At 32.5% G+C, this 25,875-nt stretch overlaps 2 protein-coding genes and 1 long non-coding RNA gene across 5 annotated transcripts; all 3 read right to left on the reverse strand.

Annotated features, from left to right (window-relative positions):
- Nucleotides 1-336: 336 nt before the first annotated feature.
- On the reverse strand, nt 337-2,870 carry LOC118057947 (F-box only protein 8-like). 2 transcript variants are annotated; one of them, XM_035070683.2, is made up of 3 exons: nt 2,052-2,870; nt 1,854-1,923; nt 337-1,737 (listed from the first exon to the last, which is right to left on the reverse strand). In XM_035070683.2, exons 2-3 carry the CDS (start codon nt 1,919-1,921, stop codon nt 480-482), a joined length of 1,326 nt encoding a protein of 441 aa, XP_034926574.1. In that variant the 5' UTR covers nt 1,922-1,923; nt 2,052-2,870; the 3' UTR covers nt 337-479. The 2 variants fall into 2 exon arrangements, with proteins under 2 accessions (XP_034926574.1, XP_034926575.1); XM_035070684.2 differs by having other exon boundaries at nt 1,854-2,870.
- A 3,258-nt stretch (nt 2,871-6,128) lies between these two features.
- Nucleotides 6,129-18,395, reverse strand: LOC118057946 (bifunctional dethiobiotin synthetase/7,8-diamino-pelargonic acid aminotransferase, mitochondrial). 2 transcript variants are annotated; one of them, XM_073410100.1, is made up of 14 exons: nt 17,569-18,395; nt 16,299-16,472; nt 15,885-16,146; nt 14,600-14,680; nt 12,922-13,042; nt 12,504-12,652; nt 11,614-11,708; nt 10,092-10,207; nt 9,856-10,002; nt 8,979-9,112; nt 8,699-8,830; nt 7,935-8,069; nt 7,229-7,341; nt 6,129-6,474 (listed from the first exon to the last, which is right to left on the reverse strand). In XM_073410100.1, exons 1-14 carry the CDS (start codon nt 18,282-18,284, stop codon nt 6,285-6,287), a joined length of 2,565 nt encoding a protein of 854 aa, XP_073266201.1. In that variant the 5' UTR covers nt 18,285-18,395; the 3' UTR covers nt 6,129-6,284. The 2 variants fall into 2 exon arrangements, with proteins under 2 accessions (XP_073266201.1, XP_034926573.1); XM_035070682.2 differs by having other exon boundaries at nt 16,299-16,469; nt 17,569-18,394.
- An 810-nt stretch (nt 18,396-19,205) lies between these two features.
- Nucleotides 19,206-19,928, reverse strand: LOC118057924 (uncharacterized). Its single transcript, XR_012170055.1, has 3 exons — nt 19,831-19,928; nt 19,452-19,736; nt 19,206-19,333 (listed from the first exon to the last, which is right to left on the reverse strand). It is a non-coding gene; the product is annotated as an uncharacterized lncRNA (long non-coding RNA).
- Between the last annotated feature and the right edge of the window lie 5,947 nt (nt 19,929-25,875).

Consider the following 25,875-nt stretch of genomic DNA (forward strand, 5'->3'; position numbering starts at 1 on the left):
TTTCCACAATACAACTTTAATAAAATATAAGAATTTGATGAATTGTTGTCATTATGTAGCTGGCAACAAGAAGGATATTCATTCCTGGACTGATTCTTGGTTGGAATATGGATCCTTAAAGCTACAATTTCCATGATTGTATGCTCTATCTAAGCACTACAAACACTCATTTTAGAGGTGGGAAATTTATTTAATGAATCATGGTATTGAAACTTATCTTGGAAGAGAAACTTAAGGCCTACAAAATTAAATCAGCTACTACATCTTATACTGATTGAAAGGAAATAGTTAAAGCAAAATATAACATATTCTAAATGCTGGGAACTAGAAGAAGTGTTTACTGTCTAAAATAGAATGACCACTTAAAGAGCCAAATCTTGAAAGAGAAATATTCAGCTGAAGAAATATGACAGTAATCGTAAAAGGAGAAAAATGAATAAAAATAGTCATCTTAGGACAGCACAATATTACATAGAACATTAATCAAATAAATTACTTATTCCATCATAATATGATTCCATGAGAAAACACTCCTCATTTCTAGCGTTTCGACTCCTGATTACAAAATCAGATTCTGTGTCAGCTTTCTGATTGTGTCGCTCGCAGCCATTTCCATTATTCACCAGAACAAGGCTCTCCTTGTAAGCAAAAACTCCTACACACCGAACCCACCCCTTCGATCCAAGACCACTTATTTCTTGAGTTCTGGGATCACATGAGATTAGTTCACCAGAGTCAGAAACCAAAATCAGCTTACTGTTCTTCCAATGCCCAATCGGATACGAGATATCTGGAAGAGGCCCAATAGAAAATTTTTTAACCCAACACCTCTCGTTCAGTGTCCACATATGAAGAAACTCCTCATGAACATCCAATATAGCGAGGGAGTCTTCGTACGTTGCAAGACACTGACGATTAAATAACTTGCCACAATCTGGTAGCTGTATCTCTTGGCAGGTTTCCGTAGCCATGTCAAAAGAAATAATCACTTCAGGATCTCCACATATTTCATATGACCCCAACCAGAAAAATACTCCATTCATACAAATGTAACATTTATTATTTTGCAAATAATAATAACGTGATAAATCTCCCCATTGTCTCCAAGAACCTGTGCTAGATGAGTACACGAACACACCTAAAGGATACCTGCCTCCCCTTTCTTCCTCTTTTTCACGCCAGTAATCTTTCATAACCACCACTTCGTAATCTTTAGTTACTGGATGTGATCCAAAACCATAAGCATCATGTAGTGTACTATAACGAAAATTGGATGGAGGATTGGGTAAGGGAGGTAAAAATTTTAATTCATTAACTGCGGGGTTCCAGAGAGCACGAAAACCACTAAAAACGCTAACGCGATAAATATAAAATATTCCATCACAAGGACCACAAAGAAATGGACTGTGAAACGGCATGTTATCAAGCGAGGCGTATGATAAAACTCTAGGTGTCTCGTCTAGCAACAACTCAAGAGATTCAAGTTCACCCGCTTGGGTTACGCAATACTGAACAAGGAGGCACTCGCTGTCGTCACTTTTACTATAGTAATTTCTTAGATGCTTGGATATGAAATTGGGACTTGTAATGGTAGCATACCATGATTTGCAAACACACTTGAACTGCAGTAGATTTTTCACGGGAAGTCGTGATAAAATCTCAATTACCACATCTTCAGGCAAAGGATGACAAGTCATGGTTGCCATTACTACTGACATCTCCCGTTCCTTCTTGTCTCTACAAAAAAAAAAAAAAAAGTTATCTTGCCAAATACGTAAATTAGGAATCCCACATTAAAAAAAAAATATTAATCCAAATTATGATAGCCCTGAGTAAAAGATAAAAGATCTCACCTCTCTTTTAAAATGGGAGTTAACCTATCACGGTAATGCGAAGCGTAACGGCTTAAGGAAAGAGCCATCCCTGCCCCCGACACAATAAATGTTTAGCAGGTGTGTATTTTTGGAAGTAAGAGAAGCAGGAAATAATATTCAACGTTTGAGAGAGGATTCAAGAAAGTTAAGAACTTTTAAGGATTCAAGAAATGAGACCTCCAGAGACGATTGAGAGAGGCTTCAACGATCTTTATTCTTCAACCAAGAAGATTAAGACTTGCGAGTATGAGAAAGATCTTCAACGTTTAAGAGCGACGATTGGTAAAACAGAGCTCCCGGCCGTCTAAAATAGCCTAATAATAATAACATCCTATTAGCTTAATTATACCAAAAAAGTCAACGGTAATCCTTGGAGAGAAAGCAAGGACGACTGGTTCTAATTGAGTAATATTTTACGAGTCACACGACAACCAAGAGATTCCTGAATTGAGAAGAAAACATTACATCTCTCTCTCTCTCTCTCACTTCTCCCTTTTCTTTTCTTTTCTTCCACTAATCAAGAGCCCTTCTTTCTTTTGAGCTATTTTTCCCTTCCTCTCTCCCTCTGTAAAATTTCTCTTCAAGTTTAGTTAAATAAGTAACCTCCTATGTTTTATGTAAGTTCCCTTCATTTTTTATATTTGTTTCATTATTTAATTTTAATTTATTTTTTTATAATTAATTATTGAAAATATAAGGATTTATGATAATTTAGGGGTTTTGATATGAATATATTTAGCACGTGCAGTTAGAAAAAGAAAAGCTAGTTTAGTTACTCTATACTCTAGCCAAGTTCGCAGTATTCATAAATGTAGCCGGCCAGCCTCTTTTCCCAACACAACAATTCATCCTATGTTCAAGACTTTGGGATATGATTGGAAAGCGTCAACATTCTTATTAATGTAGCAATCACAACTTGAATGATTTTTCTAAATATGTTCGAAAAAGATGTTTAAATCTATTAATTTAAGCAATTAAATGTTTCTTTTCTTATTATAAAGGATGAAAACAAAAGTTAACTTTAATTTGTGTCTAGATATAATTTAAAAGTTTAGATATGATTAAGTATAATTTAATCAACATACTTATTATATGCATATATAAATATGAATTAAAATGGGTTTTGATAAATTGATGTATATTTTGCTAAGAATTTCATCTGGAAAATGATGGTGATGAACTTATTAATGATTAAAAATAAAGTACAGGACATCTAAAAACATTACAAACACATCAAAGAAATTAAAAGGAAAACATTTAACATTTATGTTTAACTCGCTTGTAAGAAACAGCAAATTAACAAAAACATCAATTTATCATGATAATCCTTTTAAGCTATGGTTTTAGCTGCTCTCTACCATATATCAGCATAGAATTGTTGCTAAGAACTTCAATTGTCCTTGAAAGATTTAGAATTATTATGTAACTCAACTGACTTTTGTTTAACACATTATTGTATAGTTCTGTTAATTGTTATGCAGACACTAATGGTTGGGAAAAAAAAAAAAAAAAAAACAACAGGTTCATCAATTAAATTAACATGTCACTATATAAGTATTTTAAACATAAATCTCTTGAAGATGAAGAGTCAATCAAAGATTCAAGTCATGAAACTTAATCAAGTTCAAAGAAAATTTATATTGAAATCAACCCTGACACTCTCTTGTTGATCCTGGCCTAAGAAAACCAATTTATGAATACCATGTAAATATTAGAAATGTAATCCAAAGAAAATATCTACAAAAGAGTCTTTGTCAGCATTCACACTATGATTTTCTTCAAAAATAATTGGGGAATATATCAACACAACGACGCTTTAATCCGGCCTGGTTTGATGCAAACCCAACTTAATTAGAGTACAGCATAGCTAAAGATGCTGCTTTTTGCCTATACTGTTACCTTTTCAAGTCAAAAACGGTTATTGCTTTGTTTATGGGTGATGGGTTTTTAAATTGAAAAAAAAAAAAAATTGATCTTCGTATTGAAAAGTCTAACAATAGTCACAATATAGCTTGGATAAAATATGAGAATTTAATTAATGAAAAATGAATAATCATGACTTTATTATCCGAGCATACAACAAAAAGTCAAAGTGATTATCAAACTCGATTGAATGCTTCAATAAAGTATCTGTTTTTTATTACTCATTAATCATTTTGATGTGCTGATTTTAAAAATAATTTTTAAAAAAATTAAAAAAATTATTTTAATACATTTCTAAGTGAAAAACACTTTAAAAAATAATTGCAATTACACTCCCAAATTAACCCTTAGTCAAGCATTGATTTGAATCTAGTTAAGGGATTGAATTTCCTATATTCCTAGCTAGGCCTTCTCCTAATGCCCTATTCCTAGCAAGTGATTCAACAGAATGCCACAAGTTGGATAAAAAAAAAATGGTGTTCAGCCACCAAAAACATATTTTTAAAAAGCAAAAAAATGTGGAATAATTGGAAGAAAAAAAAAATCGATGTCAACCCGAGTCAATCCATTAATCTCGTGATCCAAGTAATTTGATCAAAGTAATAAATTAAAAAAACACTTGAAGTTCAATTTTCAACTAACCAAATGATGAATTAAATTAAAAAAAAAAAAATTCAACCATACAAGGAAAAAAATAGCAATCATAAGTTTCAAAAAAAAAAAAAAAAAAATACACTACTCAGGCCAACCCTCCTGACCTACAGGTCAGATTATGAGACTGAGATAATGTGACAAAAGGTAAAGTAAAGAAAATAACAAAAACCAGTTTTTTGAAAGAAAAAAAAAATTATTGAATGTTGAATCAAGAGATAGAAAGGATTAGAAAAATAACAATTATAAGCTAAAAAAAAGCTTGAGCCCATCTAAATTAACTCATCAACCCAATAAATCAAATCATGAAATCAGGATAACCCCTCAACAACAAAAAATAAAGAAAATCACGAAAACTAATTTTTTAAATGATAAAATGATAAGAGAAAAAATTGCAAAACTAAAATCAATTAGGACAAAAGATATATAAAAAAATAACAATTAAAAAAAATAAGGATATAACTAATATAAAAATCAAACTAAATAAAATATCAGGGGATGGAATCGAAAAGAAAATAATACACCAATTAAAAGAATAAGAATCACATTTGATATAAAAACCAAATCAATTTAAATTTCAAGAGTTGAAACTAAAAAGAAAAAAATAGCAACAAAAAGAATAAAAATTAAATTTAATATAAAAATCAAACAAAAACAAAAAGAATAAAAATTAAATTTAATATAAAAATAAAAATCAGACAAAACTTAATCTAAATGAATGAAATTAAAAGGAAAAATTAATTAAAAAAAATGATCTCAAACATTCAAAGATTAATCAAAAGAAACAAGAAGTATAACTAAAATGAAAATAAAATGACAGAATGCATTTACTCTCATTCACATTGTTTTTAACACAAAAACCATGATAAAAAGTTCAAAAAGTCTTTAGATGGCAACTTATAAAATTCCAGACATAAAGAGCACATAAGTTATTATACTATATATTAAAAATGAATTTACAAGGTAAAAAACCCCTTCCATGATATCCGAATTTTTGGCAATAATTACATTGTGCAACTAAATACAAAATAGCCAAAAAAAATCCCTTGAGTACAAACTATTTTTCGCACCAGCAAAAACCACCAATGACAACTAAGTCCTTATAAAAAGACAATCACACCCTTTAGAATATATATATATATATAATCTCTAATATTTACCATTAACATATGATAATTAATATTTAATTAAAAGATGATTAATACTAATTAAAATATAATCTAACAATAAATTTATTTTAAGAAATATTCAGGACGTAAGGAACGAAAACAATACACACAAACACACACAACAATCAGGTTCAGGTTACAATCAGGTTCAGGTTATTCATTCCTCACCTCCATTCCCTATTTCTTTTTTTGGAGAAATACCCGGTACCTGACTCTATATCAAGTTTTTGAAGATACTGGTGGAGACGAATACTTTTGCTATCATTAGTTAAAATTGACTGATTTTTTTTTATATAAAAAAAAAAAAAAAAAAAAAAAAAAAAAAAAAAGTCATTTTGAGACAACACTGGCTAAGACAAGATTAATCCTTTAAAAGACAAGGTTTAAAAAACAAGGGCTTGCAATTAAAGACCAAACCACAAGACCCCGGGAACATTGGTTTTCAGCTCTACACAGCCAAATGTGATACGAAACTTCTGTTCATTTCTTTTTTAAATCATAGAGCTGTAAATTTAAGATTTAATAATATTTCTCATTAATTCAACACCTAGCATAAGGTTCCATATCAATTGACAAGAGAGAATTATTAAATTAGTATCACAATCATTATTTATATCGATCCTCATTCATTATTTGCTAAGAGAAAACATTAACTAGACTTTCATAATTAGCAGGAAGCCTGCTGTACCTGGGTGAACTCTTCAAGTCTCGTGTAAAGTTTAATGAGCAGGCTTGTGCAGATCTCAGGAGATGTACATGGCCCACACATGAGATATATGACGTTACCCAAAGGCCTCATGTAAACACCATCTTCACGGAGCTTCTGAAGAAGAGAGTGGGCATAGAGGGATGCATACCTAAAAAAATTCACTGGCTATCAGAGAATCATCAAGTTTCAGCCTAGAAAGAAAAAAGAATCGTGATTTTGATGATTCTGATGAAGTCACTACATAGGGATATGGAAATAGATTCAGAGGAGAGAAAAAAAGCTGCATACCTTGGCACATAACCATACAAGATAATTAATAGTGTTCAGCATGGAAAAACTTACTGTGTGTTTAAGAAATCCAGTAGGACTGAAACTAATAAAAACAAAGGATAATCATGAACTAAATGCATGACACCTTATGACTTCAAACACTACCAATGCAACTAAAGATGATATTCATGCTACCTGCTATACAAATGTGATCGTGGCTGAACACAATTGCAAAGCCCAAGTGTCTGAAACACCGAGTATTCTCAGAAGTATAGCTAATACATTTAAGCGTGAACCCAGACACAATGGTCTTGGACAATAAGAAAGATCATAGCATCAAACATAGACTACAGTAAGCTGCTCACATAGAACATGGAGTGGTTGAAATATCATGCAATAATCACCATTTACTTAGAGCATTAAATGGTTGAATTTCCATGTAGGGATCATTTTTTGGAGGATAAAATTGTTATAACGAAGTTTCATGCTTCCACTAGTTGGAAACATTGAGACCCAATCTCAATACAAGCTGAACAAATATATACATAATACCCTGAACCACAGCTGTTGGATAACTGTCAAAGTCATTCATGTCCAAAAAGTGGCATACAAGTAATTGAATGTGACCATACCCGACATTATGCCCTTCTGCTCTTAGTTCTAGAGCAAAAAGAGTTCCTAATGCTATCACTCTTTCAACCGAAGGATGTGATGAGATCTGTTGCACCAGTTCCGCATCCCATAACTGCAAGCATTAAATGCAAAATATTGGATGAAATTCATTAATGACATGGAGATCACCATTATTTCATCATTGGGAAAAATTAGCTTTGAACAGATTGAAACATCACCTGTTTCTGGTGTATCAATAAGAAAACTGAAGGGGGAAAAATGCAATTACTGTGCCCAACCAATCAAAGGACAAAGAAAGTACAGCTAATATTTCAATGGTAATGTAAAGCATTTGAAAATGACTATTATGGTGCTGAGGAGGGAAGTCCTATAAGACTGTACTAGAAGTATGTCAAATATTTTTTTTCCCGATACCACAATTGTTGAGATAGTATATCATTAAAATTCTACATGTCAGATCTTAAAGGTTTGAATAATTGCTGACATTTTGAACCAGATCAGATTCTGAAATTTCAATTCACAAGTTGAGTTTGAAATGAGAGCATGGAATGTTTCCTGCCTAAGGTTTTGGTTTAGGAATGGCAACTATGCCAGTTTCACAACCAAGGCATGCTGTCATACATATTCCAGATTGTGGAAACTGTCAGACATCAACTTCTGGAAACTGATATGCATGAGGAAACAAAAAAAATGAATTATACACACCTCCCTAAGCAATCTTCGCCCAGAAATAATATTATGGTTTGTTTGAGGATCCTTAAACCATTTAATTGATTTAGCAGCTGCCGAGCACCCCATAGCATGAGCAGAGTATGAGTGTCCGTGCAAAAGGGCTTTGAGCTACAGCCAGAAACAAATAAATGTAAGCAGTTTCTTTATACAGTCTAGACTTTAGATCACACTGTACAGAATTGTTTAGGAAAGGCATCCATAAATAAATGAAGGATACAGATAGGAATGAATATTCGAATTTGAAAGTTGGTTGTTGAAGAAAATATAAAATATTCTTGATCGCAAATTTTACTTTCACAACCACATGAAAAACCTTGTGACTCAAAATGCAATAAACTCAGACTGCTTAAACTTCAGATTGAATTAACTAGCATGTTATTCCAAGAACAAATCTTCAGAACCTAAACTCATTATGCTAGTTGAAAAGTTTGGGCCACAGAAAGTAAAAATAAAATGGTAATATGGTTCTACTTTGGCAAAAATTGAAGTAAACATCAACTAAGATTTCATCTATGATATCAAGGAAATAATCGAGTAGGAATGAGAACGTCGATTCAAAGAAGCCACTTCCCCATGTAGCCTCTGATTCTCTTGTCTGTATTGTGAGTTAATGCAATGAGGAATAACAATAGTGAGCGAAATGAAAAACCACTGATAATCTCACAAATTCACTTGGTCAACTTCAAAAGCAAACATAGGTGTCCTTAGAATCAAACAAACCCACAGCTATACATCACCTTTGATTCTCCAAGAAAAGAATCAAAAACTGCATCTGAGGCCAATGTTGCAGCCAAGGGTATAACCCCGCCAGTCATCAGCTTTGCAAAGCAGGCTATATCAGGTAGACAACCAAGTAGTTCTGCTGCAGACTGTAAAAGGAGGGGCAGTAAGGACACTTTCAAGAAAGTTGATGAAATGTAAGTAATTCAACACTTCTATAATATTGAATGAAAGGAACATGGAAAGCAGAAAGAACAAGAGAAGAACAAATGAGAATGAGATGCAAGGGATACCAACCTCTGTTCCAAGACGCCAGAAACCTGTGAAAACTTCATCAAATATAACTGGAATATTTCTACTTCGGCACTCACTTACAAGCACCCTTTGGAAAAGTGGATCAATCATAAGCATTCCACCAGCACCTTGGATAACTGCAAAATAGTCTCAAGCCAATTAGGCAAAGACCATTTAAAACCATATTGAAATTCATAATTTCATCAAACCCAGAACTCTTTCCATAAAAATTGCACTCGCGCACAGGCCACAGGAAAGACCAGGCATTCACAGTTCCTATTAAGTAGGAGTTTCGATTATATAGAGATTTGTTGCAAGGTAAATACAAGACTCAAATGACTAGCGAGAGTGTGAGTGCATGCATTTAAGTCTTGGATATTAAGTTCCAAACCAACTGAATGAAATGCTGGGGAGTCAACATAAAAGAAAATTTGGAAACACTGTTTGCCTAAAATCAAAGGCCACTTGAAAATTGACCAGGCCAAGGGAATAAAGTATTCTGAAGGATTTAAGTTTCTGAAATGTTTTCATACAAACCATAAATTTTTTGAAGGACTTGCACAACACAAAAATCATTCGAAGACTCTTGGATGATTCGCATAATTCAGATTAACTATGCTGATGAAGGGTTGTCTTATCCAGACAACATAAACTAGTACAGGAAATTACTAGAGCCGCTGAAACTCAAGGTAAATTCTTTTACGATGCCGCACATCCTTTCAACAATAAGAAATGAAATAAGATACCAAGAAATCATCAATTGACTTTTGAAGCAAGAGACCTCAAAGATGAAATTAACAAAAAAAAATCAAGAAAACAAAATTGGCCACAAAGGGACAGATTCTTTTAATCCAGGGTATTGTAATAATAATTCTCTTGCCTGGTTCGATAATCAACGCTCCAACATGGATAGATTCTTTTAATCCAGGATATTGTAATAATTTCTGCGATATATACGAGGAATAAACTCCTGTGAGATTTGATTTGTCCCTGCTCTTGTCAAATATTTCATCACGAGTGCTGAAGTCTGTAAATGTCAGTGCACATCAGGAAGCAATAGAAAATAACAGCGGCCAACATAAAAATTTAAAAAGTGCATTTCAAAAGTTTACTTACTCATGTCTTTCTTAGTCATATTTTCACAATGCATTCCCTCAGGTAAAGAAAGATTCCATTTATAATTGGACATAGACACTGTAGGAGGGTCTAGAAAAAGCCCTCTTCCTGTGTACCTGTGAACATGCGTGAGGTAAGTAAATGTTAAATTAATTCAATAATAATTAACTGTCTTTTTTTTTCCTTGAGCGCATAAAATCAATGTAAAAAAATAAAAGAGCACATTGAGGTGAATTTGATGCCTGATTCCTTTAGAAGCAGGTACAATTTTGAGACCAAAATAATTATAGAAGGATCTACAAGGCATTGAGCCTAAAGCAAGGAATTTGGAACCGCTAGCCAAATTTTCAATAGGTACTTCGCTAATTTGCTCCAACTCCCTATTTCATGTTTCATTAACAGGTTTTCCTAGCATAAACATTACATTTCCAAAAACTGAATTTCTTCTTGTTCCACACAACATTCACATCTAATATTCAAGTATAAAAAAATGCAAGTTCTAGATCCAACTTGAACTTAAAGAAACAACAAAATGCTAAGTTATTTTCACTTGGGATAGTAGAGACCTATCCATACAATTACAAAAATTCCTTGAATCCACATCATCAGATCCCCTTCTCGACTTAAAAAGCCAAAAGAAAAAACAATAACCACTATATAGGCATCAATATTACAGCCACTTCAAAGTATCAATGTCATCACCCACCCCACATGATCTGCGCTATCTACTCTGAATTACTATCTTCCTACATTGATCATTCTCAGAGTTCAATGCAGGGCAACAACCAAACCAGGTTGCTGAAACCACTGTTGACCCAAAGCACCAAACTATCAGCACACAATCTCAACGTTTACCTCCCAATTAGTTATGCTAACAATCCACTTCACATTTCAGCTAATCTAATCAACAGGCCCTCGCAGAGTGATCAGTCACTCTTTTCCGCATTGACAACAGCTGAAAAACCATCACTCATTTGACATGAACCAACTCAAGCTTTGCCAGGGGCACTCATATTCAGCCCACTTTTGTCAAAGCAATCTTAAATAATTTCCATTTCTGTGACTGAAGTTATCATTTTTATTACAAGTTACATAATATGCAAGCACTATCCTTACCAAGAGGGTTCCAACCCAACTCAGTTCCCTTGTTTTGTCTTACTCTCTAATTTCTATGAAACAATGGAGAAAACCAACTAGGATATACATCAGAGCAACCCCAAAGTCTCAGAATGATATAGTGATTTAAGAGCTATGTTATTTAAAACAATGATATGGAACTCATGCATAGAAGCTATTTCATTGCACGTGAATTCTCACAACTACGCCTAGTTTTGAGATAATTACTTCCATTTTGCTCATCACCCTATAATTTTTCAATCCTAAATGATTGGTTTCAGCATCATGAGATTTGCTTGTGCAAGAGCACTAATTAGTAAAGCATAGCCCCAAAAAATTGAAACTTCTTAATAAAATAGTTTTATTCATCATAAAATTGTGCTTCTAGCACCAAAATATTCCCTACCATGGCTGTTGGAGGAAGCCTGTATAAGATGATGGTGCTTGTGCTTCCATCGCACCCAATGTGTCACCATGATAAGATCCTTTGAGAGCCAATACCTGAAATAAAACCACACCTAAGTTACCAGCAACTGTTTGGAAGAAACCTCATCCTGAATGAAAAAGGTACATAATGGTTCATGCTTTAGATTTGTAATGATTATCATGCAGAAAGACCCATAGGATATATAAAGACAATTCAGACCAATGGTACTTGAGTGTTACTTTTGAAATCAATAATGTTTTACTTACCACATACAAACAGATATGGGGAAGAAAAAAATTTTAAAATAACAGCATTCAATGCACAAACATGCATGTTTCAATTACTTAGCTTTAACCATATTCCAAAATCGTGCATGTGTTAATAAAAGTAGTCATATTAAGTAGACTACAGAACAATCTAACATGGTGTGATTGTCACCCTGGAATTATCTATATATAAAAAGTGCCCTAGTGTTAAGCTACATTTTAAAATAAAAAACTGTCTTATAACCAGTATATTTGGAAAACTAAGTTTGAACTTGTAAAGCACCCAGCATGGACAATTGTCAGATTTCAACGCCACTTGCTCAACTACTATTTACCTAGACTGTTTTCATTTTTGACAAAAATATACTTAAAAGGACTCACTCTACAACTGCCAGGGTAAATTGAGGTGCACGTATGACCATTGTTTAAAACATCCCCACTAGCAACTAATAATCAGAAAGAAAAGAAAATTAACCTACTTGGGAAAGAAAATCAGTAACCTCAGAAATAACCATTTTTTTCTGAAACCATAATTTCTTGCATTTTTTAAGAAACAATGTCCGAAATGTTATGCTGAAAGATGTAAGGATTATTTAAGTTCACCTTTAGTTGGACAGATTTGTCAGTTCTGTTATTGTTGGGAAAATCTAAAAGGAGTCCATTATCAAAGGAAAATTTGCGAAATGCCATTTTGAGAGCAATTTCAATTGCTGTTGATCCATTATCTGAATAGTATGTCCTTGAAGCCCACCCTGCAAAAGTACAAACATACATGATAAGTTGGGAAGAAGATAGTTTTGAAGAAGTTCAAAATGGATAACTTTAATGCATTTTAAAAGTTATAACTTCACGCCGTAGATGATTAAAAAAAAAACACTTATCACATCTTAAACACCAGGCACATAAGAAATGTTATGTTCATTGTTAATTAAGCAAGTGTTATTCGACATGAAAAAATTAATTACATTATGCCAGTTAAAATGCTTGAAAAAACATCAAATGGCAGAAGAACAATACAAACCTTTACCCACACCCTCAAGCAAAAGCTCTGCACATTCCAACACCGGCTCATAAACATTCTCTGGAAACATTACATGACCATATCTTGCAGCAGCATAACCCATCTCTCTAGCAAGCTCAGTCTGAAACCACCTAAACAAGTAACCACATTAAAGAACTTCAGAAAAGTGACCAAATGGTGCAGAAAAGTGAACATTAATGAGAGAAGATAGTTTGGGAGGCATATGGTAAACTCTCTAGCATTTGTGAAATTACTGGGTGAGCATGGCTCACTACCTACACTGACAGGGCAGCGGGTCCCATGGTACTTTGTTGCCATATGAAATTTATAAGAGTGGATTTTGCCTAAGAAGAGAAACCTGTCATAAGACATGCTTCTGGGCTATTAATACTTGTTTAGTTATAGTATAACTTTTCATGTTACAGTTATACAGTGCAAACTGTCATTTGCTTGGAAAGAGGACCTTCTGAACAGGATAGCTTATTTAAAAGCAGGGGACTCAATAATTAAGAAAAAATGCATCCCTAACACACATCTGTAGATACCACACATTTTAATAATCCTGTCGTGTGTTCCTCGGGTTGTTCCTAATAAACTCATCATCCATTAATCGGCAAATGAGGGGAGGGTCAGATCCAGATAAAAAAGTTCCCAATAATCCAGAGAAACAGTTAAAAGAATCCTGTGTACAAAAAGACTTTCAGAAATCCTCAAGGAAGGAACTTCCACTACATTCATTAAAATAGATTTTTCTACACTTTGCAGAAAGCATTGACTTCCAGCAACAGAAAGGAAAAGAACAACAATAATTCAAATGGTAGAAATGATATGCATATAAATATAAACCTACAAAATCATTTCCAGAATAGCCAAATCTAAATGCACCAATATCTTCACATCTTAAATATTTTATAAGGCCAATATAGCTGCAAATGAAAACAAACTCTCCAGTTCCATTCTCTATTACTCCAGCAACAATATCCCTTCAGCTAAGCAGATTCAAATTAACAGCATTTCTTCTTACTTGCTTGTACATAAAATTGCTTCATTTTTAATGTTAATTTTTGTTTAAAAAGTAATTAGCTTGTAATCTGTCTTGTTACTTACAGCTAAATTTGCTAATTGTTTTGAGTCCATATTAGATGGCACTCCACACCCACAGCAAACAAGCTTGCCATTAAGAATACAAAATTCTATCCCGATGTCACAGAGGTGCATGAGCATCAATTGAACTAACTAAATCAATATTCAAAAGGAAAAAATGCATCTTTTGAACAAGCAATTAACATGCAAGTAGATGAAATTGGTATTTAGAATAGAAAAGAAAAGTCAGAAGCAAAGATTCAAAAGCAGTTTCTAAATGTGGATTCTGGCTGTCAAAGGACCCTATGTGAAAGGCTAGTTCCCCAAAAGAAACACAAGAACAGATTACAAGAGAATTGTATGCCAGTGGATCATAAGAATAATTTGGAAGTCATTGATTGATCCTATAATCAAGTGGCTCATGATATTCTTGTAACTTATTCTTGTTTTTTCTTTTGAAATAGCATTTCTCACCCTTAAAATAATTGATATTTTCTAATGAAGCATGCAATACTGAAAAGATCAGTAATTACAACATGATTAGATAGGAATGTGTAACAAGAATAGAAAAGCAGTTATTTGCTATAAAGTTGACCTGCAGAGTAGCATCAGGTCCTTGGGTCCACCAACTAGCGCATCCATCAAATTGTTGAGTAATAAACTGATTGTCTTGGACCTGAAAATTCTATGAACTTTAGAAGCATAGAGAAATAGCCACTTTACATCAGAAAATAATTCTAACAAGAAAGGTGGGAACATTTGTATATAGCAAACAATTGCATTATTAGTTAGCACATTGAATTTATTCACTTACGCCTTGTTTGTTTGCTAGAAAGTGTTTTCTTATATATATATATATATGTTTGTGTGTGCACGCATGTACATTTGTGTGAACAATAATATTTTAATAAAATACTTTAAAATAGAATATTATTAAAAAACATTACTAATATATTTATATCAGAAATAAGATATATTAATATATAATTTGATGTATTAGTGCATATAATACTTTAATGTAAATAATATTGCTTGAAAATACATTCAAAATATAAAACATGTTATATTATACAATAATCATACATTTTAAATCATATAAATTGTGTTATAAAATTAGAATACCATAGAAAAGAAATTTATTTTCAATGTTCTCTAAACACCAAAAAAATATTTGATAAAAATAAAAATTCTACTATTTTAAAAATTTAATAACTCATAATGTATTATTTTGCAACTTATTTTTTTTGATATGTCCAAACACTAGAAAATGATTTCCAACTCATTTTTCATTATATAACTAAACATGTTATTAGATTTTACTTAAAAAATATTTAAAGAGGTTATATGTCTATAATATTATATTTAAAGTATTTATATTATATGTTTACATTTTATAAAATAAACTATATATAAATTTATAATATAATAAATTCTTTTTTTCACCATTACACTTTTTATATATTATTCTTTTATTGTAAGTGGATTAAATATCTACATTTAATATTCTATAGACGTTAAAAAAACTTGGGAAAAAAAAATACATTAATAAGTGATTTTACAACTCATTTTTCATGGCATAACCAAGCACTGGAAAATGTTTTCCAATATATTTTCTATCACACTTTCCAAACATTAAAAAATAATACACTTTTCAGAAATCTATATTCCATGGAAACCATTTTCTAAAAGAAAACTACTTTGTGACAAACATACAAGGCCTTAGTTAAAACCAATTGCAACCATTTCTATGAGAGAAAAGAAGAAAACAGAAACCCCAAGCAAATATTTTTTTAGGGGCAGGGGATCAAGAAGAATAAAGGGCATTCCATAATATAATTTCAAGTACATTAGTGAGTGACGCCTTTTTTGGCAACACTAACCTTGTAAATGGCAAAGTTCTCGCCACATCTTGAATCAATAACAGTAACAGCCTCTTCTGGTACGAGTTTGTGCTGAGTAAACGGCCACCACAAAGTGTGTACCGCCTTTTTAGCCATGTCATTCAGTCTCAGAATTCTTTCTGAAAAAGCTGATATCATTATTTCCTTTAGAGAATTAAATGCTTCATCAGAATCACCAAACCATTCCACCAAGTCATTTGACATATCTTGTGGCACAGGTGGAAGCACAATTACAGGAACCCTAGAAAAATACAAGAGGAAATGGGAACAAAAATCAATTTAAATATACCAAGTGATATTCCAATTATGTAGGTATCAAATGCATAACAAGATTGCAGTCAAATAATTGATTGAAAATTATCCAAGTCAGAAGAAGAAGAATGATTAAATTACCTATTTCGCAAATATGACAATAAAGGCACCTCATTAACAAGGCCATGATCTTCCAAAACAACAGCAACAATATCATACCCTCGAAGTTTCAAACTCTCATAAGCTGAAATGGTTCCAGAAATACCACCTAGCCTCCCGTCTCCCATAAGAACAGCAGGTAAGCGAAAAGGCCTGCTAACATACATCACAAAGAAGGAGAATATTAATATGATATTTTATCTATCCATGCAACACTGTCAACAATGTTAATGTCATTGAGTGACTGTTGGACTTGGAATATATTAAGGCTGTCCTTTTGTAAGATAACTGAGATATGCAATTCTGCATCCAGGCAAGCACAGCGTTAACATAGGTGTAAACTGTTGTCAAAATCACTGCCACAAAACGCTCAAATCTCACTAAAACCAGTTCATTTCTGCCATGTAAACGAAGCTCCAAAAAACAGATGAAAAGAAAATGAATACAAGCTTTCTTCCTTTACTTGTGTCCTATCTAATGCATATTCTCCGTGAGACACAAAATGAAAGCAATCAACTCAACTAAGTTTTAGTCCCAAATTAGTTTGGTTGACTTCGGAAATTCATTCCCTGTGTTCTGTTCTGTCACATATCCTGTAAGATAAAAACTGCACAAATTCAACTCAACCAACTTTTTGTCCCAACTATCATTGGTTGATTACATAAATTCTTTTCATTCCTTCCATCATACCATTTATTCTCTATGAGACACCAAATGCACATATCAAATACCAAAAGATTAAATTCTTGTCACTTTTTTGCAAAAGCACAGACCTCAAATGAATAAGTATCACGTATATTCAGGTTCCTAGGCAAAGAACAAACACAATCACCAAGCAAGATGTTCATATTCACTGCCAGCTTATTGCTGGGTACTTTTTTATTTATTTATTTTTTGTTCTTTGGGTGGTAAGAGTAGGACTTGAATTCAAGACCTTACTCCCTCTCCACTTCTCATTTAGTTACATTACTACCAAACCAACTTTCAAGGGTACCTTAGATCTTTACTGGACAAAAAGAGTAAAAGCCCACAAATAGTCTTTTATGTAAGTAAGATCAACATGTGAAAATAACATCAAGAAAGTCCAGCCTTCACTTATAAGTTTCATTTGAAGTCAAACAAAGAACCGAGGACATTAATTGTGAAACGTTGAACAAAAACCTGATTCCCAATTTAATAATCAAATGTTAGATAATCCTATAAGCAGCAATTGACAATTAACATTCATTAACAGGAGAGAATGACCACATACCGGTACAAGTCACATTGTAAGGTCCCAGACGGACCTGGACTCGCAACGCCACCAGCAGTCTCAACCACGCAAAAAACATCCATTTCCTCCACCTTTCTATCCTCTTCTTTTCTCAAACACTTCTCTAAAGTCTCCAACACTAAAGAATCCTCCACAACTCCATTCTCCTTCTCTGCTGCCAAGTGCGGCGAAACAGCCTCCTTCCATGCATACAAAGTTTCACAAACCAACTCCGAAACCACATTAACCCCATCTTTCACAAACCTGTTCTCCTCAGTGAAATTCAAATTATAAATCCCTAAGTTCCGACCCTTGGTCTTAGAATCGTCGCCAAAGAGGGAACTGGCAGCGGAAAGGGAGGAATTGAGGACGGAATTGGAGGCAGAGAGAGAGAGAGGAGAGGAACGGAGTGAAGCGAGGGAGGAGAGTTTAGAAAAGACGAAATGAGAATCGGAATCGGAAGGAAAACCAGTTTGGATTGGTTTGAGGTAGACGAATTTGGGGGTTTTGTTAGTGGTACGGGGGGAGAGGAGGAAGGAAGAGGCGAGGCCGGTGGAAATTAGGGTTTTGCCGAGGGAAGTGTTGGAGCCCCATATCATGTAGGTTGGGAAGGATAGTGGGAGGTGCAAATGCTGTGAGGAAATTGTGGAGAGGAATTTGATGTGGATGCGAAGGAGAGAGTGGTGGCGGCTACTGCGGAGGTGGAGGAAGAGCATGGCTACTGGTGACGTAGAGAAACCCTACAGGTAGAGTTAAGGAGGAGCCTAGAGAATAGAGAGTGATGTAACGGCTTCGGGGCGTATCAAAATTTAAAATGTGGAGGGTAGGTCGGGGGCGGGTTGTGGACAGCGACTTTGACTTTTCAAGGGAAGGTAAGTAAAAATGGTGGTGCCGTCACGTGCTAGACATTGATTAGGTTCGGTGACCCCCTTACCATCTTCATTTTTTCCCCGACAAAACGGATAGAAGATATAATTAAAACATGAGTATTTTTAGCCTGTGTCAAAATAACAGATTTCTCTACAATATTATATTAATTAAACTCAGCTTAATTAATAATAATTAATAATATTATATTATATTATATTAAAGAACTCTAAAACGCGTGGGGAAAGTACTGTAGCTTTCCCCACGGTTTTCTTCTCTGCAGTTGAATATCTTGCTTACTTTCCCATAAAATATATTATCACTGAACAAGTTTGAAAAAAACGACATTATAATTACAATGTCTTAAATGCTTTGAAAAATCAGACTGAAAGAAACGACTGATTACAGTGTCTTTTTAATGCTGCATTAAATGCTTTCAGGTTTTATTTACATAAAGTAAAGCTGACCAATCTTTTTGGTGGTGTTGGCATCATTATACATACATGTTGTTCGGTTTTCATTGTCACCTCTCCTCTTCCCCAGCCAAAAACCACATTAGCAATCAACATCCACCGTTGTTTTTCTGCCTTCTCCAGTGGCTGCAGTGTATCACCAGCAGCTCCACCGTGCACCACCATCCTCATGATAAACCAGCAACAGCAGCAAGCACCTCCCCCAGGCCAGGTAGCTTCTTCTTTTCTTGCTTATCCAGGCGAATCATGCATCTCTCAGCTCCGACCTCTATAGCAGAGTCGAAGTATAGCAAGTGACGAGCGAGAACAAAAGCATCACAGCTGTCCAGTAATCCATCCAAGCTGACCAATAGCCCAAGCCAAGGAGAGAACTCCGGACCCTATAACAGCTGTTATGATGTGAGCACTTGCAGTCCACACAGTTCCTGTTTAGAGAAACAACAAAAGAAAGACTCATGATAAAAATACACGACCATATGGCTAATATTTTTTCTTTTTCTATCAGAGTTGTCCAGAATATTAAATAAAGAAGAGTAAAGTTACCAGTTCGTTTGGGGCGGCCATCATCATCAAACCACTCGGAACCACTTCGTCGATTGGTGTCAATTGAGACGCTGAAAACCTGGTGAGGGAGTTGGTTCTTTGCGGATGTGTTCTCACCCACTGCAGAATACATGAGTAATTAATTACCTGTTGCTTGCAATCTGCTTTGCCAAAGGAAATAGCCATTTCGTTAATTATTCTTTTTTGATAATTGTTAATTTTATCGCTGATAAGAGATATTGCTACCGACCTCTGGCTCTTCCTTGACTGGTAGAACTTCTTGATCTGCAATACCCAAATCACCAAATTAGAGAACTTTCAGAAATGTCTTCATTTCTTTTGAACTAATATAGGAAAAGCAAGATTTCAGTTGGCTTACGCTTCCTGGTACTAAAGTGATTTCAGAGTATGATAGATCCATAGGTGTTGAGGTCACATGGACTCCGAAAAATGTTCCTTTGTTGCGATAGGTCATTCTTACAGTGGAGTTCACAGAGATCATATCAGTTGCCACTCCTGTTGAATCAGAACCAGCTTGGATTCTAAATTGCTCAAATGTAACACTCTGCAAGAGAATAAACCAATTAAAGCCAACCAATTTCCTCAATTGTAATAATTTTTGTGAGAAGAAATTAAAATATAATATACCTTCATTGTGATCTCGGGTTGCTGATGCTTGCTTGCCCCCCAAAGAATCAAAGAAAAAAACGAGAACAGGATTAAGAATCCAAGAACAAAAGCTAGGAAATAGCATTTACGAGGGAGACCCTTTCGACGCTCTTCATCATCAAGAAGTCCTTCTTCGATAGCATCACACTCCTTCCACTGCTTTTGTCCCTTTAGACCCCCTGTAGACGCATCATTTGGTGAGATCTTGTGCGATCCAGGTTTCAACGACCCAGAAAACCGGCTTGAAGAGGATTCACGTGAGTGGCGGCCAACAGAGGAGTGAGAATGAGGTGGGGATCCCATGGGGCTGAGTACAGGGGTGGAATGAAAAGATGTCGTCGTTTTCTCTCCATCGTGAGAGTCACGTGATGGGCTCTGAAGCAGTTTTCATCTATTTTTATACCATTAGATTTCTAAGGTTTTTGCCTTCCAGCACTGTCGCAACCTTTTGTTTTTGTTTTATCCGTTCCCCTCATAACCTTTTAGTGTTTTCCACATAGTTATTATTATATTATATCTATTACAGAAATTGAAAAGTGAAGATTGGTTCTGTAATATCTCGGTACAGAGGTTGAAAAGTGAAGATTGGTTCTGTAATATATCGGTGAAACAGTGTTTCACTGTGCACACAGTGCACAGTGAAACTCTTAACCTTTTTTTTTAAAAAAAAAATTTTTTCCTGTTTTTATTTTTTTCCTGTTTTTTATGCCTTTATGGGTTTTTTTTCTTTTTTCTTTGTGTTTTTTTTTTTTAATGAATTTTCTTTTGTTTAATTTAGTTTGTTGATGTGAAAAAAAAAATTTATTTAATTATCAAACTTTTATGACAAGAATCTTAGGTTCGACGGGTTAACCCATAAATTTTTTTGTTTTTTTTCCTTTTTACTCAATTTTTTTTGTTTAGTTTAGTTTCTTAATTTTTTTTTTTTTAACCTGTTGATTTTTTTTATTTAGTTACCAGACTTTCATGACGCGAATTCCAGGTTTGACGGGTTAACCTCATTTGATGAATTAACTCAGTTGATTCAGAATTTTTTTTCTTCCTTTTTAATCAATTTTTTTTTTGTTTAGTTTAGTTTCTTAATTTTTTTTTCTATTTAGTTATCAAATTTTCATAACGCGAATTCCAGGTTCAGACTTTCCCCACCCCTCTTATGCATCAGTGAATGAAAGTGTTTTTTTTTTCTTTTTTTTTCACGCCTCACTATACTCATTATTAATATATTATTATATTATATTATATTATATTATATTATTCCTAAGCATCAGTGAATGAAAGTGTTTTTTTTTCACGCCTCACTTTACTCATTATTAATATATTATTATTATATTATATTATATTATTTAACTGTCTTATTTTTTTTCGTTTTTAATTTTTTTTTTGTTTTTTTAATGAATTTTTTTTTGTTTGATTTAGTTTGTTGGTATTAAATTTTTTCTATTTAATTATCAAACTTTCATAACATGTATCCTGGCTTGACGGGTTAACTTGGTTTGATGTGTTGACCCAGTTAACTTTAGGTAAACCCGTTAATTTTTTCATTTATTTAGTTATCAAACTTTCATGATGCGAATTCTAGATTTGACGGGTTAATCCAGTTAATTCATTTTTTTTTTCTTTTTCTTCATTAGTTTTTTTTTTCTGTTAGTTTTTTTTTTCTTTTTTTTCTTTTTAATCAATCTATTTAGTTATCACACTTATATGACTCGACCTTGCAGCCAGACCTACATCCAAGACTATTGGATCTGGTATTGCAGCCACCCCTACTTAAACTTGGGTCATGCAAGTTTAATTTTATTATTAATATTATAAATATTACTCTTAGGTCAGGCGTTGCAGCCAAACCATTAATTAAAAAAAACAAAGAAAAAAAATCAACTAAAAGAGAAAAACTAATAAAGAAAAAGAAAAAGAAATTAAATTAATTGGGTTAACCCTTTAAACCAGGTTATCCCGTAAAACCTGGGATATGCGTCATGAAAGTTTGATAACTAAATAGAATTTAATTTTTTTTAATGAATTTTTTTGTTTGATTTAGTTTGTTAATGTTAAATTTTTTTATTTAGTTATCAGATTTTCATGATACGGATCTCGAGTTTGATGGGTTTGACCTGATTTGACGAGTTATTTTTTTCATTTAGTTTAGTTTGTTAAAATTAATTTTCTTTCTATTTAATTATCAGACTTTCATACTTTCATGATACGTATCCTGAGCTTGACAGGTTAACTTGGTTTGATGGGTTAACCCAATTAATTCTGGGTAAACCCGTCATTTTTTTTCTATTTAGTTATCAAACTTTCATTACGCGAATCTCAGGTTTTACGGGATAACCTGGTTTAAAGGGTTAACCCAATTAATTCATTTTTTTTTCTTTTTCTTCATTAGTTTTTTCCTTTTTGTTGATTTTTTTTCTTTATTTTTTTTTTAATTAGTTTATTTAATTTATCACACTTTTATAACACGACTTTATAGCCAGACCCACATCCAAAATTCTTGAGTCCGGTGTTGCAATTAGGCTCACTTAAACTTGGGTCATGCAAGTTTAATTTTATTATTAATATTATAAATATTATTTTTAGGTCAGGCGTTGCAGCCAAACCCAAGATTCTTGGGTATGGCCTTGCAAAAAAACCCAAGATTTTTAAATTTTTGTTTTTTTTTTTATATTTTTATACAAAAAAAAATAACCCGCGGCATAGCGCGGGTACCAAGGCTAGTAGAACTCTAAAACGCGTGGGGAAAGTACTGTAGCTTTCCCACGCCTCCTGTGCATAAATGAATGAAAGACTTCTTTTTTTTTTTTTTTTTTTAAGCCTCACCTCACTTTACTCATTATATTATTATTATATAGCCTCACCTCACTTTACTCATTATATATTATTATATTATATTAATATATTATTATTATATTATATTATTCGACTTTTTTTTTTTACGCCTCACCTCACTTTACTCATTATATTATTATTATTATTATATTAATATATTATTATTGTATTATATTATATTATTCCTAAGCATCAGTGAATGAAATTTTTTTTTTTTTTACGCCTCACTTTACTCATTATTAATATATTATCATTATATTATTTAACTGTCTTATTTTTTTATTTTTTATTTTTTTAATGAATTTTTTTTTTTATTTAGTTTGTTGTTATTAAATTTTTTCTATTTAATTATCAGACTTTCATAACATGTATCCTGGCTTGACGGGTTAACTTGGTTTGATGGGTTGACCCAATTAACTTTAGGTAAACCCGTTAATTTTTTTATTTATTTAGTTATCAAACTTTCATGATGCGAATTCCAGATTTGACGTGTTAATCCAGTTAATTCATTTTTTTTCTTTTTCTTCATTAGTTTTTTTTTCTATTAGTTTTTTTTTTCTTTTTAATCAATCTATTTAATTATCACACTTATATGACACAACCTTGCAGCCAGACCTACATCCAAGACTATTAGATCTGGTATTGCAGCCACCCTCACTTAAACTTGGATCATGCAAGTTTGATGTTATTATTAATATTATAAATATTATTTTTAGGTCAGGTGTTGCAGCCAAAGTCAAGAAACTGGAACACTGGACCGAGGAATATTGGATGTGGGTCTGGCTATAAGGTCGTGTCATAAAAGTGTGATAATTAAATAGATTAATGAAAAAAAACAAAGAAAAAAAATCAACTAAAAGAGAAAAACTAATGAAGAAAAAGAAAAAGAAATTAAATTAATTGGGTTAACCCTTTAAACCAGGTTATCCCGTAAAACCTGGGATTTGCGTCATGAAAGTTTGATAACTAAATAGAATTTAATTTTTTTTAATGAATTTTTTTGTTTGATTTAGTTTGTTAATGTTAAATTTTTTTATTTGGTTATCAGATTTTCATGATACAGATCTCGAGTTTGATGGGTTGACCTGATTTGACGAGTTATTTTTTTTCATTTAGTTTAGTTTGTTAAAGTTAATTTTCTTTCTATTTAATTATCAGACTTTCATACTTTCATGATACGTGTCCTGAGCTTGACAGGTTTAACTTGATTTGATGGGTTAACCCAATTAATTCTGGATAAACCCGTTATTTTTTTTTTATTTAGTTATCAAACTTTCATTACACGAATCACAGGTTTTACGGGATAACCTGGTTTAAAAGGTTAACCCAATTAATTCATTTTTTTTTTCTTTTTCTTCATTAGTTTTTTCCTTTCTGTTGATTTTTTTTTCTTTGTTTTTTTTTAATTAATTTATTTAATTATCACACTTTTATAACACGACCTTATAGCCAGACCCACATCCAAAATTCTTGAGTCCGGTGTTGCAATTAGGCTCACTTAAACTTGGGTCATGTAAGTTTAATTTTATTATTAATATTCTAAATATTACTTTTAGGTCAGGCGTTGCAGCCAAACCCAAGATTCTTGGGTATGGCCTTGCAAAAAAATCCAAGATTTTTTAAATTTTTGTTGTTTTTTTTTTATATTTTTATATAAAAAAAAATGACCCGCGGCATAGCGCGGGTACCAAGGCTAGTTAAAGTCTAAAACACGTAGTTTTTTCACTGCAGCTAAAGTTATTTTTTTTTCAGTCTTTTTTTTTTGTTTTTTTTCCTGTGGCATTTTTTTTTTCATTTTTGGTTTTTTTTTTCTATAGCAGTTTTTCCTTCTTTTTTTTACATGTTTTTTTTTTAACGTGTGGGTTATTCACTGTAACAGTTTTTTTTTTTTTTCCTCGCTTTTGTTTCTTCTGTTTTTTACATATAATGTATCATTGTGCACACAGTGAAACACTTGACTTTTTTTTTCATTTTTTTTCTTTTATTTTTTTTTCATTTTGCCCATGGGTTTTTTTTTTTTTGCTTTTTTCTTTTTGTTTTTTTTTTTCTTTTAATGAATTTTTTTTTGTTTAATTTAGTTTTGTTAATGTGAAAAAAATTTAATTTAGTTATCATACTTTTATTATACGGATCTCGGTTTTTTTTTTCTATATTAAGCTGGTTGAGAACTTAGCTTTGTAGCTTTTTTCAAAAAAAAAAAAAACACTATGGATTACTACAGTGTTTCCCTTGCAAGATTTTTTTTTTTTGCTGCAGTGTTTCCCCCACATGTTTATTTTTTAAATTTTCTTTGTTAAATTTATTTTTTTTAATATTGAGTTAGTTGAAAATTTAGCTTTAACTTTAACTTTCCCCACGTTTTTTCATTATAATTATTATTATATTGTATTATATTATATAGCTGTTTTTTTCTTTTGTTTTTTCTTTTGTTTTTCTTTTTAATTTTTTTAATGAATTTTTTTTCTTTGATTTATTTTGTTAATGTTAAATTTTTTTTTATTTAGTTATCATATTTTCATGATACGAATCTCGGGTTTGATGGGTTAACCTGATTTGATGAGTTATTTTTTTCATTTAGTTTAGTTTGTTAAAGTTAATTTTCTTTATATTTAATTATCAGATTTTCATGACACATATCTTGGGCTTGATAGGTTAACTTGGTTTGATGGGTTAACCCGGTTAATTCTGGGTAAACCCGTCATTTTTTTTCTATTTAGTTATCAAACTTTCATGACGCAAATCCCAGGTTTTACGGGATAACCTGGTTTAAAGGGTTAACCCAATTAATTCAAATTTTTTTCTTTTTCTTCATTAGTTTTTTCATTTTTGTTGTTTCTATGTTTTTTTTTAATTAATCTATTTAATTATCACACTTTTATGACACGATCTTATAGCCAGACCCATATACAATATTCTTGGGTCTGGT

Source organism: Populus alba, chromosome 6 (assembly GCF_005239225.2).
Source record: "Populus alba chromosome 6, ASM523922v2, whole genome shotgun sequence".
Classification (NCBI taxonomy): Eukaryota; Viridiplantae; Streptophyta; class Magnoliopsida; order Malpighiales; family Salicaceae; genus Populus; species Populus alba.

Bases quoted from the DNA above. Each gene is read 5' to 3' on its own strand.
- LOC118057946 (XM_073410100.1), bottom strand. From the start codon at position 18,284: ATGCTCTTCCTCCACCTCCGCAGTAGCCGCCACCACTCTCTCCTTCGC. The intron at 10,208-11,613 runs GTAGGGAATATT...GCATGTTCACAG, and splicing joins GGCTTCCTCCAACAGCCATG to GTACACAGGAAGAGGGCTTT. The intron at 7,342-7,934 runs GTGTGTATAATT...TAATGCTTGCAG, and splicing joins GGCGAAGATTGCTTAGGGAG to TTATGGGATGCGGAACTGGT.
- LOC118057947 (XM_035070683.2), bottom strand. From the start codon at position 1,921: ATGGCTCTTTCCTTAAGCCGTTACGCTTCGCATTACCGTGATAGGTTA. The intron at 1,738-1,853 runs GTGAGATCTTTT...TTTTTTTTGTAG, and splicing joins ACTCCCATTTTAAAAGAGAG to AGACAAGAAGGAACGGGAGA.